We start from the raw sequence: 17,487 nt of genomic DNA, 5'->3' as shown, positions 1-17,487 counted from the left end.
TTGATTATATCAATAACAAAAATCATATGATCATATCACTAGTTACAGAAAAACCTTTTGATAAAATACAACACATATTCCTGTTAAAAACACTTGAAAGCATAGTTATAAATGGATTTTTCCTTGAAATGATAAAAAAAAAACTGCTACCTAAAAACATCAGCAGGCATTATTTGTAATGGGGATAAGCTAGAAGCCTTCCCAGTAAGATTCAGAATGGAACAAGGAAGCTCGGTATCACCAGTATTGTTCAGTATTGTATTAGAAATGCTAGCAACAGCAATAACAGAAGAAAAAGAAATTGAAGGAATCAGAATAGCAATGAGGTAATAAAACTGTATCTTTTTGCAGACATAGGAGGATATACTTGGAAAATCCTAGAGATTCAATGAAAAACTATTTAAAACAATTTTAGCAATGTGGCAGGATATAAAGTAAATATAAATCACCAGCATTTCTATATATCATCAACAAAATCTACAAGAAGAGATAGGAGGAGATGCCCCATTTAAAATAACCACAGACAACATAAAATACTTGGGAGTATACCTGCCAAGGCAAGCCCAGGAACTACATGCACATAATTATAAAACACTTTTAATACAAATAAAATCAGATTTAGGTAATTGAAGAAATATTAATTGTTCTTGGGTGGGCTGAGCCAATATAATAAAAATGACAGTTCTACCTAAACTAATGTACTTATTCAATGCCATCCCATTAAATTATCAAAAATTATTTTATTGAGCTAGAAAAAATAATAGAATTCATTTGGAAGCACAAGAGGTCAAGAATATCAAAGCAATGAATGAAAAAATATAAAAGTAAAAGATCTAGTAGAACCAGATCTTTAAACTGTATTATAAGGTAGCAATTATCATTATTATCTGGCGCTGGCTAAGAAATAGAAAGGTAGACCAGTGGAATGGGGTAAATGATTACAGTAACCTTGTGTTTGACAAATGTAAAAATCTAAGATTTCGAGCTAAGAACTCACCATTTGATAAGAATTGTTGGGAAAACTGGAAAGCAGTCTGGCAGAAACTAGTTATAGACTATTGTCTTATACCATTTACCAATTTAAGGTCAAAATGGATGCATGACCTATACACAAAGGGAGATATCCTAAGTAAATTACAAGAACATGGAACACATTACATATGAGATTTATGGATAGAAGAATTTATGAGTAAACAAGAGATAGAGAACATCGTGAGATATAAAATGGTTAATTTTGATTACATTAAGTTTAAAAGATTTTATACAAATAAAACCAATGTAGTCAAGATTATCAGGAAAGCCAAAGGTTGGGGGAAGAAATTTTATGGACAATTTCTCAGATAAAGGTCTCATTTCAAATATATAGAGAACTTTATCAAATTTTTAAGAATAAGAGTCATTCCCCAATTTATAAATGGTCAAGGATATGAGAAGGCTGCTGTTGAATAAAGAAATCAGAGCTTTATGTAGTCGTGTGAAAAAAATGCTCTAAGTCATTATTGATGAGAGAAGTGCAGATTTAAACAACTTTGAGATATCATCTCACACCTGTCAGATTGACTAAAATGATAAAAGGGGAAAATGACAAATGTTGGAGGGGATGTAGAAAAATTGGGACATTATTACACTGTTGATGGAACTGTGAACTGATCCAGCCGTTCTGGAGAGCAATCTGGAACTAGGTCCAAAGAATTATAAAACTGTGTATACCCTTTGACTCACCAGTACCACTATTAGGTCTGTTTCCCAAGGTGATCAGGGAAAAAGGAAAAGAACCTATCTGTTCTAAAATATGTGTAGCAGCCCTCTTTGTGGTGGCAAAGAAGCAGAAATTAAAGGGATGTTCATCATTTGGGGAGTGGCAAAACAAGTTGTGATATATGATTGTGGTGGAACACTACTGTGCTATAAGAAATAATGAGCAGGTTGATTTTAGAAAAAAACATGAAAGACTTGCATGAATAATGAAGAGTGAAATGAGGCAGAATCAAGAGAAAGTTGTATGCAGTAACAGCAATATTGCTCGAGGAATAACTGTGAATGACTAAGCAAGTCTGAGTATTACAGATATTTAAATCAGCTACAAAGGACCTATGAAAGAAAATGGTGTCCACCTCCAGAGAACACTGATAAATGGAAGTATACATAGTGTGATTTTACTTACACACACACACACACACACACACACATACACAAACATATGTATACGTGTATAAACACATATGTGTATGTGTGTATATGTATCTGTGTCAAATGGTGGCTTTCTCTAGTGTGAGGTAGGGAGGAAGGGAGACAGCTTGGAACTTTAAACTTTAACCAAAAAATTTTTAATTTAATTTTAAAAAAAAGAACCTCCCTTTTTAATTTTCACAAGCAACTATGGGAACTACCTCATGACATAAAAATGACCAAAGTAGATAAAATCTGTGGTTCATTTACTCCATTATTTTATTACAGTAGAACTCTTTAATTATAGTAGTAGAACATTTTACATAGTAGAACATTTTAAAAATTACAACTACTCTTAACATTGACTTGGCCAATTATGGATAACCCCTGTATAGGCTATTTCTAAAATTGAAAATACTTGTATTTAGTAGTATTTTCTATATTTTTTATAAAGTTGTCTCTTTCAAATTTCAAATAGTATCCCCAAGTTCTGTTTTCTGATATTTGGCGAAAGAGTTGGTATTTACAAACTCCCATACCCCCATAATTGTAAAAGCTGTCACCATATCCTTTTCAGCCTTCATCTTTTCAGACTAAAGGGTTCTAATCATCTTAGTGCTTTCTTCCACCCCACTGCTTCCATCATCTTAATTATTTTAGCCACTTTTCACTGTAATGTCCTCAGCATTTTGTTTTTTTTCAAAAATTAATTAGTTGATTGCTTTTATAGATGCCAAAATATTCATAGAAGCACTTTTGGTGGAGGCAAAGAAACAAGCAAAATGAGTTCTCTTTGGTTGAGCAATCTAAAAAATTATTACACATGAGTATAGTGGAATATTATTGTACTATGAGAAACAATGAATGTGAATGTGAGGGATTCAATAATTTAACTCCTGCATACCTTGCCAACCTTACCTCTAACCACATACCTGTATTAACCCTTCACCCCAATCTATGCTTCATCTGACCTTACCACATTTTTAAACCTCTGTAATTTTATTTATGCTGTCCCTGTCCTGGAATACCTTCCTCCCAAATTTCTACCTGTCAGACTCTTAGCAGCTCAAACCTTCCTCCTTTACTGAAGCTGTTTCCTCGTTACTTCAGCTGGACACAGTCACTTCTCTAAAGTCCTACAGCAGCCATTGTCTCTAACACTCTTTTGAATAGCCCTGTAGGAAAGGGGAAAGAGCACTGATTTGGAATCAGATATGGGTTCTACTTCTGGCTTTGACACTTACATAGACATGGTGACTATGGGCAAGTCACATACCCTTCCAAGTCTTTATTTTTCTCCACTGTAAGTAAGACCTGAGGATCATAATAATACCTGTAGGATTTACCTCACAGGATTGTTGTGAAGTTAAAATAAGATAATATATGTACACAGTACTTTTCAGCAAACCTTCAGGATCTTTATTATTTATTACATGTCTCATCTCTACACCTCTAAGAGGTCATTTCCATAATTGAAACAGAAAAAATCTGCTTAAAGAAAATCCACTTAAAATGAGGACCCATGTTTCTTAGTAAATAGTGAGCGAAAAAGACTTGATTGGGACTTCATTTGAAAAATGAAACTAAAAATAGTTAATAATTAATTATTTAGTGTATCTTTAACAAAATTCAGGTAACAATTTTAACTATGCACTAATTCTTCAAACAATCAATGAATCAAATGTTGATTTGGAATGATATAATTTTTACAACAATATTAATATGATTTCCTTTATTTCTCATTTGACTTCTATAGCTGGATCATAAAAAGGGTCAATTTGCACAAATGTTCAGGGGTTTCACTAGTTTTCTCAGTGCGCCCTCATAATTCTTTGCTATTCTTCACTTTTGAAGCACCTACCAACATTCTGGAGGCTGACCCACAAAGACAGCTAGAGACCAAGTCACAAAGTCAAGATGTTTGTTGATTGGATGAATAGGTGGTGATAGATGCTAGTGTTAAACAAGATGAGATGTTTGAGTAGATTAATTTTATAAGGGGTCAGTTTATAAGAGGTCTTGCTTCCTTATCCAACCTGTGACCTTGTAGGAAAGCAGTGTGGCATAATTAATCAAACAAAAAAATAACAATCCAAAAGCATTAAGAGCCCACTGTGGGCTAGGCACTGTGCTAGAAACTGGGGAAACAAAAACAGAAAAAGGAAACAATCCTTGCTCTCAAGTAGTGTGCATTCCTTCTGTAAGTATATACAGAATAAATATAAACACAATAAATACAAAATAAGTACAAGGTAGTCAGGAGGGAGAGCCCTGGAAGTTGAAGGGAACATCAGGGGCTCCAAAGCTAAAAGAGTCAGCCTGCGTGGTAGCCAGCTTTTGTATTAGAAAGGCCTGAGTTTGAGTCCTGCCTTCTACACAAGCTACTAAGTGACTTACATTCCTGGTGCCCCAGACCTCTTTCTAAGATCATATTACAGATCAGTTGCTGACCTGCTTTGGGAGAGAGATTTCAATAAAGGGATTTTCCTGTATGAGTGGAATCACAGTCAGGACCAAGACAAACATCATTACTCAGATAATGAATACTTGGATAATGAGGAATGTCTGTGGATTGTGAGCTCTCTGAAGGCAGGACTTTGTCTTCAAACCATCATAAAGCATTTATTAACCTCTTATTATGTGCCAATCAGTGTGCTAGGACAGGCCATGGAGTTACAGAAGCAGAAGTGAAATAGTTTCTGCCTCTTGTATACAACATGGCTAATGTGAAAATTTGTTTAATAAGAATGTGTATGTAGAGCCTGTGTCAGACTGCATGCTGTCTTTGGGGAGAGGGGAGGGAGGTGGAGAAAATTTAAAACTTACGGAAGTGGATGTTGAAAACTTAAAATAAATAAATTAATAATAAGAGATAGTTTCTGCCCTCAAGAAGCTCACATGTCACAGGGGAAATGGCACATACACAATAAGTTAATACCTGATGTGTACAAGGTAAATACAAAATCATTTGGTGGGCGAGCTCTGGCTCCGGACCGAAGGACTCGTGCTTGGGGATGGTGGGCGTTACGGATGCCTTTTGTAGGCCCTTCTCAGCATATCACTCCCCTCCTCTCCTTAAAACAAAAGCAACTCCGCAGCTGCCTTTACAGTCTCACAGGCTCTGGAGTACTTAGGCACTCAGTCGTTACTGGTCTGGAGGACTCCTGGGCGACTGAGGCAGTTTCTGGTCTTCCTCAGGTTTACTTTTCCAGTCGAATTCATACTATTTTGTCCTGGATGGTGTTGGTTCGAGTCTGTACTACCGACCAGAAGAGAACACTGCAGACTGGAGCCCAGAGCTGAAAATCAGCCTCTAGGAATGAAAGCTGTCAAATGAAATCTGATTCAAATTCTTTTAAATCATGTTGTTGTAAAGGTTCTTTAAAAAGTTACGTGTGAATATAATTGGCCAGAAGTATGGTTAACATTTTTCTTCGTACATTCATAGGAGAGTGAAGACTTAGATTGGAACTTATTGAAACCAGACATCTATGCAACAATAATGGATTTCTTTGCGTCTGGTTTGCCCCTGGTTAATGAAGAAGCACTTTCTGCAGATGCAGGTAAATGGGAACATTGGAAAAGTCGTTCCTGTCTTTCTAGTATTCCACACTTACTATCTTTCTAAAGTGTGTTCCTTCTGAGGTCAGGGAAATAAACGAATGAGAAATTATTGGAGACTTAAGTAATATTTTTGTCTCTGTGAATGACTCCATGTACATCTAATGCCCTCCAGCAATCTGGAGAATGTATATACCTTAAAAGGAATAGGAGAGTTCACTATTTAAAGGAGTCTTGTAAAGGGAAGAATCTTGTGTACTATGAATGATGACCATCAAACTTACAAGTTTTATAGCTATCAATTAGAGCTTACCTGTGTAAATTAATGTATAATGAAAAAAATTCTGAGCATTCTAAGAAATTTCCAGTAAAGATTTGATGCTCTCCATGAAGAGAAACTCCAGCAAATAATTCTGAATACAGAAATAGAGACCTTTTGAAATTCATTCACCTGAGAAGCCTTTTTTTTTTTTAAATGCATCCCCCAGAGATGCTTTATCAACTGGGATATGTGTTTTGGGGAGAAGCTGCATTTCCTAAACAAACCTACTAGTTTAAATTTAAGGCTCACCTCTTTCATCCTTGAGTTTTTTGGGGGCTGTGATGTTGACACACATATTTGCTCAAACATGTAAGTTGGTAAAGGCAGGTGGGTGGCACAGTGGTTAGAGTACTGATAGAGTCAGGAAGACCTGAGTTCAAATTCGGCCTCAGACGCTGCACCTGGGCAAGTCACTCAACCCTGTTTGCCTCACTTTCCTTATCTATAAAATGAGCTGGAGAAGGAAATAGCAAATCACTGCAGTATTTTTGCCAAGAAAACCCTAAATGGAGTCATGAAGAATTGAACAGGACTGAAATGACTGAACAAGTTGGTAGTGTTCTAACTTAAAAGTTTTCCTAAATTTGTGCATTAGCGTCATCTAGTGGCAAAATAAGGTAACTTCTTTGTCATGAGATTAAAGTCTTCAAGGGATCAGATGAATTGCTGAAATTAAAGCCAAAAGGTATAAGAAATGTATTTTAAATTCAGTGGATGGAACTAAAGGGTCATTTCTTAGAGTTCACAGAAGTTGAAAATATGTGCTGTGCCCACTGGAGGTGCCTAATAAATGTTTGTTGAATGTTAAATTCAGAATAGTGAAGATGTTAGTGCTGAAGGGCCTTAAGCATTGAGGGAATCAGGAAATCCCTTGGGAAGGGAGTGATGCTGAAGCAGCCCCTGGCTTAGAGCTATGGGTTCTGGGAAGCTGAAGTGGGGGCTGGGATGAGCCTTTCTCCCATTCCCACTCTTTCTCCATAATTTTCAGCCTTGGAGTCAGGAAGACCTGGCTTCAAGTCCTGCCTCTGACACATACTGTCTCTGTCACTAGGCAAGTCACTTGACTTCTCAGTGTTCCACAGAGCTCGATGCAACTTTCCTTCTGAGAGCAGATGGAGATCTGAATTGATCAAATCAGTTTCCTCACTAGGAGTCACCTATACCTTTGATGTCACAGATCTGATCCTTCCACTCCCCCAGCCCACACACATACACACACACACACCTTCATATAGTTAATAAAGCAGTTAGTCCTCAACTTCTAACAATATAAAGCCTCAAACAGATACTTATGTGGATCAGCACATAGCCTTTTTTTTCCCCTTAAAATCTTTTATTTGAATTTGTTTACCAGTTACCGTCACCTCAAAAATAAACACAAAAGCACACTAATGGGTCAATAACAGTGCCCAGAGCCATGCCTACAAGCCTAGTCAGATCTAACTTCCTCCAAGACCAGGTACCAGCTCCCACTCCTGTTGAACACAAGGCAAGATGACTGGGTGATTGGGGGCTGGGGAGACAGTAGTGATGGCACACAGAGGTGTTTGGAAGCTCCTTCACACTCCATGAATATATTTGGATCAGAGCTGGGAGGCATAGGGTGTTAGGAGGAATTCCACCACAGGGGAATTGGTGTGGAAAGCTATCAGGAAACTCAAAAGCTCATAGATTTTATATATTCATATATTTGTTGGTTTTGTCACCTTAAAAGAGAGTCTGGCATACAGTTTCCAGCAGGGGCCAGATCAGATATTCCCTTTCCCTTCTTCCAACTTGCCCTTCCTGGCCTCACCCACAAGGTTGGAAGCTGGGGCTTTATCCTCTCCTTCTGCTATCCTCTGGCTTCCTTTGCGTTGGGGACCCAGAGGCTTGAGTTGATGCAATATTATGTGTGATTTTTTTTTCTTCCACAGGCAGTGCCCCATAGATCTCTAACAGTGTCTCAACCCCCAGGGCTCAGTCACTTCTTCCATTCTTCCTCCTCAGCACACACAGCATAGTGACACCAAAGCAGAAAAAATGAACCAAAGTGTTCCTGATGGAAACAGCCAATATTAACTACTTTAACAGTTTTAAAAACCTTATTAGTTTTGCAAACATTGATTCTGGGAAATTTTGTACATATTTGCCCAACTTTAATGGGTTATCAGGTATGAATTTTTATTTAAAATTGTCTACCAAAGACTAAAGAACATCTTATTTTTTCCCATCCTTCTGGCTCATGAACTTTTACATTCTTTCTGGCTAAGATTTCAAAATGCAGGCCTGTCCTAGGGCATAAACAGTACCACTGTATCACACTGGCCATTCACCACGCTATGTAACAAATAATATTAAGATACCACTGTGCTAAGTTATCTGACTTGCCCCTCAATGTGACTTTGCTATAAAATGCAAATCTTACCTTTTTTCTCCTAAATTTTAAAACATATTCTATCATATTACTGCTATTAATACTTTTACTTGTGCTTATTTCTAGCAACTGAAGAGGATGATGAAGTTGTAGCAATGATTAAAGAATTGTTGGATACGAGGATAAGGTATCACTATGGAAATGATTTTAATAGTTTGAAAGATTTGTGGCTATGAGCAAATGTGCAAATTAATTTGTATAAAATATTTAATTCATAAATGTGTAAGAGCTTAAATTCTACTTCTTCATACATACTCAAAACTCATTCATAGGATAAAAGTCAGATATGTAATTTTGAGGACTATATGTCAAACTTTGTTATATAGGGACTTAAAAATTTAATGCCATGGTTATATATGCCCTTTGTCCAATACCGTTTTGAAAGAAGAACCTTTAGAGTTAAGCTGGGAAAAACTCTTAGAGATTTACAGAGACTTAGCAAAGAGACAGGAAGTGGGGATCATATCTAAAGACAGATAGATAGATATGTATTATATATATACATACATAGATATCTAAAGAAACATAGCCATAAGTGCCTCTCTTGCAGTCCGTATTTGGTCACCCTTCAGGTTTTAGAGGTAGCCTGGAGTTCTTGAAGGCTATTGGAGTATAAGCTCTGGGAGATTCAACTTGAAAGGCTTCCCAGTGACACACTGGACACCAGCTTAGGTACCTGCAAACAGTCTGGGGAAAGGGAAGGTGGGTGAGGCAGCAAGGCTTTGAGTTTCTTTGACCAGAATAACTCTTAATGATGTTGCATAAAGTCATAAGTGTGAATGTGATCTGAGTCTGTTGAGGGAATTCTTTTACCTACAGATGCTTTAAGTAGGCCTGAATTCTACATTTGCATCAAAACTTCGGCAACCATTCAAGTATCTTTTCTAGGTAAAGTGCTGTCCTGTACATTGGGAGAAATCTGCAAATAATTGGTCTCTGCCCTCATGGAATTTTCAGTCTAGCCCACTCTCCTCATGGATACTGTGTATATTGGTGGGCATGTGAGCCCTGGGTATATGGGAATAATATTTTGTTATTATTGTTCCATGGCATTTAAACAAATACTTTTATATTTAAGAGCTGATTGGGTCTGCTAGAAGACTGTTAATGGAAGTGTATCAGAAGGAGTTCAGCAGCTGTGGTGCTAGGTGTGTAGTTACCTACAAGGGTCACTTCTAGAAGTAAGAAAGCAGTTGCCCCTCTCAAGGACCTTATTCTGTGAGTAAAAGAACAAGTTGGAGGGAATGAGCCCAAAGAGGAATATCACAAAAGGAAAGCTAGGACTTCCTTCTGGGCATAGGGAACCATGTAAGCAAAGGCATGGAGGCAAGAATTCGAAGGGCATGAATGGTGAATGTAGTACAGTATATATTAAATGGTATGAGATGACTCTGGAATGGTAATGATAATACCCTGGGAAGTAGTTTGGTGTAGGCATCATCCCCATTTTACAAGTGAGGAAGCTAAGACTCAGAAAGTTTAAGTGATTGGCCTATGTACCCAGGGCCCACATTCCCACCAATATGCAGTATCCATGAGGCAAGTGGGCTAGATTAAAAATTCCATGAGGGCAGGGACCAATTATTTGCACATTTTCCCCAATTTAGCCTAACATTCTTTCATTATTCCAAGATAGCTAATGCTATATTGTGGTGTTTTCCATATTAGCCAAGGACCTTGGATTTTTTTGGCAGTCAGTACAGGACTAAAGAGTTTGGGGCAGAAGAGTGACTTGATCGAGTTTTTTTGTTGGTTTTTTTTTTTTAATGAGAATATGTCTCGCTTTGGGAAGGCTGGATCAGAAGAGGAGAGAGAGTAGAGTTGCAAAGAAGGCCTATTGGGATACCATCTCAGTTATTTAGGTCAGTGGTTAGGAGGGCCTGAACTAGAGTGATGACAGTAGAAATGGAAAAGGGGTGGATATGAGCAATGTTGCAAAGGCAGAATCAACCTGTCTTGATAACTGATTGGATGTGGGAGGTGCCAGAAAGTAAATAGTCAAATATAACACTCTTTTTCAGTGTGGGTGACTGAAGAAAGGGAAGATCGTTTCCAATTAGAAGGAGTCAGTGAAAGCTTTAAGGAAAAAGTGGTGTTTGAATTTAGCCTTGAAAGTTGGATAGGATTTGGAAAGATAGAGTTGGGGGGAAGAGAGTATTCCAGAAATAAGTTTTCATTCCTGGCCCCTGGGAATTGGTAACAATGGCTCCATTTTACTTCCTGCATTATTTGTCAGTAGTCTCAAAGCACTCTTCAAGCTCCGATTTGTATAAAGCTTCTTAATATATACAGAAAATGTATAAAAACACTGAAAGGAAAAGAAGTTTTGAACTATGTGATTGCATGTTTAAGAGATTTTTTTTTGGTTTGAGTTTTTTGAGGGAAGTGAATCTGAAAGTATTTGTGCATTCTTTGCTTGGCTTTATATAAATGAAAGTTGTGTTGGAAAAAGAACAATATACTTGGAGTCAGGAGCAGGTCGGTGTCCATATTTATTTGTTTTGAAGTATGTTAAATTCTTTGTAGAATTTCTCTAGCTTTTCATCAGATATTGGTGTATAAAGTACAGTTATCTTTATGGTGATTTATGTTTTTGTTTTTTGCCATGTTCCTCATGAGGAAACTAAGGAAACTATTACAGTAGAGGGTTGACCAAGTGTCCCGTAAAATGATGTTTCTTGTTGCTTTTGGACTCATGACAAAACTAATGCCTTCATTTGCCTCTGGTCAGAGAACCTGTGAGCCATCCTTCTTTATCAACTCATTGTTCACTGGAGAAAGATATCACATTGGGATGCTATAGAAGAAGCAATTAATGTGCAGAGACAATCTAAGAACTATTATGCTTATTACCCACAGCCCTCTTTCCTGACCCTGCAGCCATCACTGCTGAAGTGGAAAGTGGGGATGCCCAGATTTTGGGCTGTATTTTTCTTAGTTGCATGAATTACTATAGACCAAAAATTCATCATCTTGTGTTCACTCTAGTAATGATACTTAGCTAGGCTTGTCCTTGAATAGCAGACTACCTATCATTTGTTTGTTGTTCAGTTCTGTCCACCTTGTTGTGACACCATTTGGAGTTTTCTTGTCGAACATACTGGAGTGGTTTGCCATTTTCTTCTCCAGCTCATGATACAGCTGAGAAGCTGAGACAAACAGGGTTGAGTGACTTGCCCAGAGTCACACAGCTCATAAGTGTCCGACGTCAGATTAGAACTCAGGAAGATGAGTTTTCTTGACTCCAGGCCTGGATGCTGTTTGCACTGTACCACCCAGCTTCCACACATCTGTGTTTTACAAACAAGAATTTACTGTGCAGAGTTAAGTGCTCTACCCAAGGGCACAACACTAAATGATAATCATAGTTCAACTCTCTAAGCATTCTGATTCTGAATTTTGATTCTGCCTTTTCCACAGCAACATGCTGTCTCCCTACCTAGTCTTTCCCCCTCTAATCTGTTCTGATGCCCAACTTCAATCATGTCATTCTCTTTTTCCAAAACTTAACATGGTTCTTCATTGCCTACAGATTAAATTCTTTAAAGCCTTGCATTCAAGACCTTCTACAATTACCCTTCCACCTCCCTTCCCAACTTTATCTCCCACCACTCCCCTTCACACAGTTGTGCTTCTCCAATCTAAACATATTTGCTGTTTTCTAAGCCTATCCTTGCATATTCCCTCTTTCATTCTTAGTCCCTGTCCCAGGGAGACAAAATTCTATATAGCCTATCCCTATTAAAATTCTTCTAGTTTTCAAAAACATGCTCAAATGTCATCCTTCTCCATTAAGCCTTCACTGTGAATCCCTCAACATGGAAGTCATCTCTCCAACAAAAATTCTCATAGCATTTTTTTGTACCTCTGTTAGGGTAATTATTAATTTATTTTGTCCTATGGCCATTGTTTATGCGGTTTATTACCCTGGCTAGATGATAATCTCCTTAAAGGCAGGAGCTGTTTTTATCTTTTTTTTTTAATCACCTACTTAGCACCCAATAGAGACTTAAATAATTGTTAAATTGTTAGGTCTCTATAAGCAAATTCCCAGTCATCCCAGCAAGGGTGCTGTATTCCACTCATTTCTCTTAAAATAGAGGGGAATGAGGAAGGGGTACCATAGATCTATATAGGGAGTCCAAAAAATCAGGTTTTTGAGGAAAGATAAAGAGCATGGTTTGCAACTTGTTGAGTTTAAGGTGCTGATTAGAAGTGCATGTGGAGGTGGTTTGAAGGCATTTGAAAATGCAGATCCAGAGCTAAGAAGAAAGCTGGAGGACAGAGATACATGTTTGCGAGTCATCCGTTTAGAGAGAATAGTTGATGTTATGGGAATAAATGAAATTGCCAAAGACAATAGCACAGAGAGAGAAAAGATTATGGACAGTGATGCCATCTTGTGGAATATCCAACCACTGTATTTAACAGGTTTGGTAGGAGCATAAGAAACCTGTGAAGGAGATAGAGGAATACTTAATAAGGTTGGCGTAGAACAGAAAAATGTGCCGTCTCTGAGGCCAAGGGAGGAAAGAAAGCCCAGAAGAGATGGGTAATTCAAATGTCAGTTTGCTGCAGAGAAGTCAGTGAGGATGAATGAGGTCCATTGGATTTAGTGATTTAGGAGAGACCTTTGGTACACTTTGAAGAATTTCAGGTTCTACAGAGTTGTGAGAATGGTTAGGAGCTGGGCAGTGAATGGGTAGTATGTACAATCTTTTTTTTTTCCCCAAGAAATTTGACTGTGAGGAGAAGAGAATAGGGGATGGCATAGAAAAGGCAAGTTAAGGTGGGTTTTTTTTTTAATCGAGTATATGTAACCTTGTTTGTAGATAGGGAAGAAGCCAGCACAAAGCATCAAGCTGAAGATGTATAAGAAAGGAAATGATTGATAGAACAAGTCTTACTAGATGAAGCTTTTGGGAGTGGGATCAGAAACACAAGGATAAGAAATAGCCTTAGCAAAGTGTGACTAAAGAGACCTCTTCCTCTGAGAAAGGAGAAAATGAGTGATGATGCTTAGGGGTAAAAGAGAGGAATTAGGGCTTATAGGCAAATGGCCTCAAACTTCTCATTGACGATGAATTGTGAGGCAGCCTGATAGAGTCCTAGATGTAGAGTCAGGAAGTCCCAGGTTCAAATCCAACTTGAGGCACTAATTAGCTGCATTACCCCTAGCAAGTCATTCACTCTTTATGGGTTTCAGTTTCTTAATCTGTATAAAGAAAAGGTTGGACTAGAAATGACCTCTAAGGTCCCTTTAAATCTATGATCCTAAAGCTCTATGCAGTTATCAGCTATCATTAGTATATTATTAATCTGTAAGTATGAGAGGTAGGATTGTGGTGGCATGGTTATGGTCTCGAGAGAGGAAAAGGTTCAGAATAGTTACTGTAGATAATGAGACAGGGGGCCAGTAAACATAAAGTAGAATGACCAGCAACGATGAGGGCCCCGCTGAAGTTACACATCAAATTTTTATAAGGAGTAAAATTAGCTCAATATTTTTACTTTCTCAGCTGCTCAAATCAGGAATAAAGAAATAGAATGGTGGTGGGTTAGCCAGGGCTGAGGATTAGCATATATATATATAAATTGGGGAATGGCTGAACAAGTGGTATATGAACGAAATGGAATACTATGATGTTATAAGAAATGATGAACAGGCAGACTTCAGAAAAACCTGGAAAGACTTCTTTGAACTGATGCTAAGTGAAGTGAGCAGAACCAGGAGAACAGTGTACATAGTAACAGCCACGGTGTGTAATTACTGACTGATAGACTTAGCCCTTCTCAGCAATGCAAGGACCTAAAACAATGCCAAAAGATTTGTGATAGAAAATGCTGTCCACACCCAGAGGAAAAGCTGTGGCGGCTGACTGCGGATAGAAGCATATTATTTGCTGTCTTCTTTGTTTTGTTTTGTTTCTTCTTTCTCATGGTTCCTCCCATTGGTTCTAATTTTTCTATACAACATGACTAATGTGAAACCATGTTTAATAAGAATGTATATGTAGAGCTTGCTCTCTTGGGGAGGGAGGAGGGGAAGGAGGTGGAGAAAATTTAAAATTTATGGAAGTGAATGTTGAAAACTAAAAATAAATTAATATATTTTAAAAAATCATTAATATGACAGACCACAGGGTCTGTAAAGAACATTAGAGGTCATCTAGTTTAACCTGTTCTTGAAAGAGGAATTCCTGATAAAGTATCCCCCAGCAAATGGTCATCTAGCCACTTTTTAAAGACAATTAAGAATGGAGAACTCATAGCCCATTCCACTTTGGACAACTCTAATTATATCCAGAGCACTGTCTTCAGATACAAGAGGAGATAGAAAATTTAGAACTAAAATCTACTTCTCTGTAACTTCTACCCCCTCGCCTATTTTTGCCTCCCGGTGGCAAGTTAAAATAAATCTAATCTCTGTTCCATACAACTAAGTATGGAAACAAGTAAAACTAGATTGGGGAGGAAAGTGTGGGAGAATAAGGAAATAGGGGTTATAGGACTAGAAGCCACAGTAAAAATGAAGATTAGGCTGAGTATGAATGAGAGATGGAGGGAGATAATATAATAGGAAGCCATGGTCCTGAGAGGTGAACTCCAAGGTTCTGAAGGTTGGATTGGTACAATTTCTTGAGGTGGTGAGTTCCAAAGTATTTTAGAACCATTTTTAAGCTAAAAAGGAAAATTTGGTTAAGTAAAAATTAGAAGTATAAAGTAACTTCTGGCAAAAAACTAATGTTGTCATTTACTTGCAATAAAAATTGATCACTTGTTTCTCTCCATCTGAGGAGTTGCTTTAGCTTTCTTCGTTTTACCGATACAAAGCTAGTACATACCTAAATCTTACTGAATCTTTTCACTTTCTCTCTAACTCTGTTTCTTTTCAATATTCTCTGACCAAAGGCCAACTGTGCAGGAGGATGGGGGTGACGTGATCTACAAAGGCTTTGAAGATGGCATTGTACAGCTGAAACTGCAGGGTTCCTGTACCAGCTGTCCCAGCTCCATCATCACTCTGAAAAATGGAATCCAAAACATGCTACAGTTCTATATTCCAGAAGTAGAAGGTGTGGAGCAGGTAGGCCAGGTCTCTCTTGCCACTTGGATGTGTTCATCAGCATTGAGAACTTGCCTCATACCAGGCAGTGTACATAGGCACAGGGGACATGAAGACAAATGAAAGTCCCTACCCTCAGAGGGTTTATGTGTTATCTGGGGAGACAGCATGAACACACATGTATAGTATGTATATATAAACACCTATGTATGTTTATGTGTGTGTGCATGTGTATATATTTGTATAATATATGCAAAATAAATGCAAGTAAATTTAGAGGCAGCTGTAGCAGCTGGGGGATCAAGAAAGATTTACATAGAAGGCAATACTTCAGCTGAGTCTTACAGGAAATAAGGTACTTTAAAAGGCAGAGGGAAGGAGGGAGGGCATTCCAGGCGTGGAGGACATTGAATGAAGACACTGAGATGGGAGGTTAAACCTCATTTATGAAGTACAACTTAAAGGCCATTGTGGCTGATCCTTAAATTGTAGGAAAGGGGTAAAATGAGGCTGGAAAGGTAGGCAGGTTGAGGCAAAGTTCTGTAGGGGCTTTAAATAACAAACAGAGGAGTTTATATTTCTTCCTCAAGGTGATAGGAACAGACTCTGCTTAAGGAAAATCTCTGTGGGAACTGTGGAGGCTACATTGGAATGAGCAGAGACTTAAGTAGGGAAACCAATTAGCAGGTTGTTACAGTAGTCCAGGGGAAAGGTAGGGATAACTTCACCTTGGCCAGTGGTTATGTAAGGAGTGAGAAGTGGTGTCTTTGAAAAGAAAAAGGCTAATGAGCTAAATTTTATATTAGTAGCAAGCCTCTATTGTAGTGTGCATTTTAGAAAAAAAATCACTTGATGATGGTTCATTTGAATATCTTTAATCTTCCCAGCTTTTAATTCTGTGGTCTGTTTATTTTTAGTTAAGCATTTTATAGCACATTGTTTAAAATACAGCCTGTTCTTTTTAAAGCTGAAAGAAGGAAGGTCATCCATAAATCCTGTTGGTCACAACATACTAGACTAGATTAGAGAGGAAAACTAAGTTACCTCTTTGACAGTTATTAGGAATAAAATACCCAGCCATTTAGCTTGGGGTCTTTGATAAATTGTTTTTCTAGAATAGTTGGTCTCCTGAAGTTCAAGGGTAGCCTGAGGAATCCCAACCTGAATCAATGTACACAGTCCAGAATTCTTGAGCACACCCAAAAGGGAGGTTTGAGGGGAAACAAGAGAGTAACAGGTTGATCAGTTACAGTAAATTGATTTTTCCAGTTATAAATGTCATTGGAAATGGACATTGCTTAGATTCAGTAATCTAAGTGCCCCAAATTAGTTTAAAAACAATAAAAAAACACATCTTTCTTGTGTAATGTAATGCCAGAATTTTTTTATTTTTTACTCTGCTGTCTTCTGGTCATCATCATTTTATGTAGATTATTAAGAGCCACTTGATGAATGACAAGGAAATGTTTGTGTTTACTGACCTGGGTGGGGTTGTAATATGGTATTCAGGTTGGCACTTTAGTTGCTATAGACTTAGTGAAAAAAAGGAAGTCCTTTGTTTATATGACCTCTTCTCCTTTCCAAAGAAAATAATTTACTGAATTATTCATCAACTAGTGCTACGTGGACCAAACTTTTCCTCTTGGGGAAGGGAGTATAGTGTAATGGAAGGAGCCCTGGATTTGGAAGAGGAAGACCTGGGCTTAGGTCTTAGCTCTGCCACTTGCTAGCTTCAGCCAAGTCACCTCTTTGGGGCACAGTTAGCTGTGAGTTAGGAGTCGGTAACATGCAGGTCTCAGGGATGTTGGTAACAAAGTATTTTGTAACTGTCTCTAGGTTCCTCCTGCCTTTCTCCTCCCCCTACCCCATGTCAGAATTCCTAATTATTTTCCTTCACTTTCTTGGAAATAGTTTTTGTCATTTCCTTAGGTTTAAAATGAAATTTTTTTCTTT

The 17,487-nt window shown here is 37.9% G+C and overlaps 1 protein-coding gene across 3 annotated transcripts in view; it reads left to right on the top strand.

The window, feature by feature from the left end:
- Positions 1-17,487, top strand: part of NFU1 (NFU1 iron-sulfur cluster scaffold) — a 49,297-nt gene that overhangs the window by 30,394 nt on the left and 1,416 nt on the right. For all 3 annotated transcript variants that reach the window (XM_036748206.1, XM_036748204.1, XM_036748205.1), the window contains 3 exons: positions 5,618-5,732; positions 8,535-8,595; positions 15,381-15,555. In XM_036748206.1, coding sequence (XP_036604101.1) covers positions 5,618-5,732; positions 8,535-8,595; positions 15,381-15,555 — 351 coding nt within the window. The remainder of the gene's footprint in view (positions 1-5,617; positions 5,733-8,534; positions 8,596-15,380; positions 15,556-17,487) is intronic.

This window comes from Trichosurus vulpecula, chromosome 3 (genome assembly GCF_011100635.1).
Source record: "Trichosurus vulpecula isolate mTriVul1 chromosome 3, mTriVul1.pri, whole genome shotgun sequence".
Lineage (NCBI taxonomy): Eukaryota > Metazoa > Chordata > Mammalia > Diprotodontia > Phalangeridae > Trichosurus > Trichosurus vulpecula.
The sequence above is the reverse complement of the archived record's forward strand: the minus strand, read 5'-3'. Positions and strand labels throughout refer to the sequence as shown.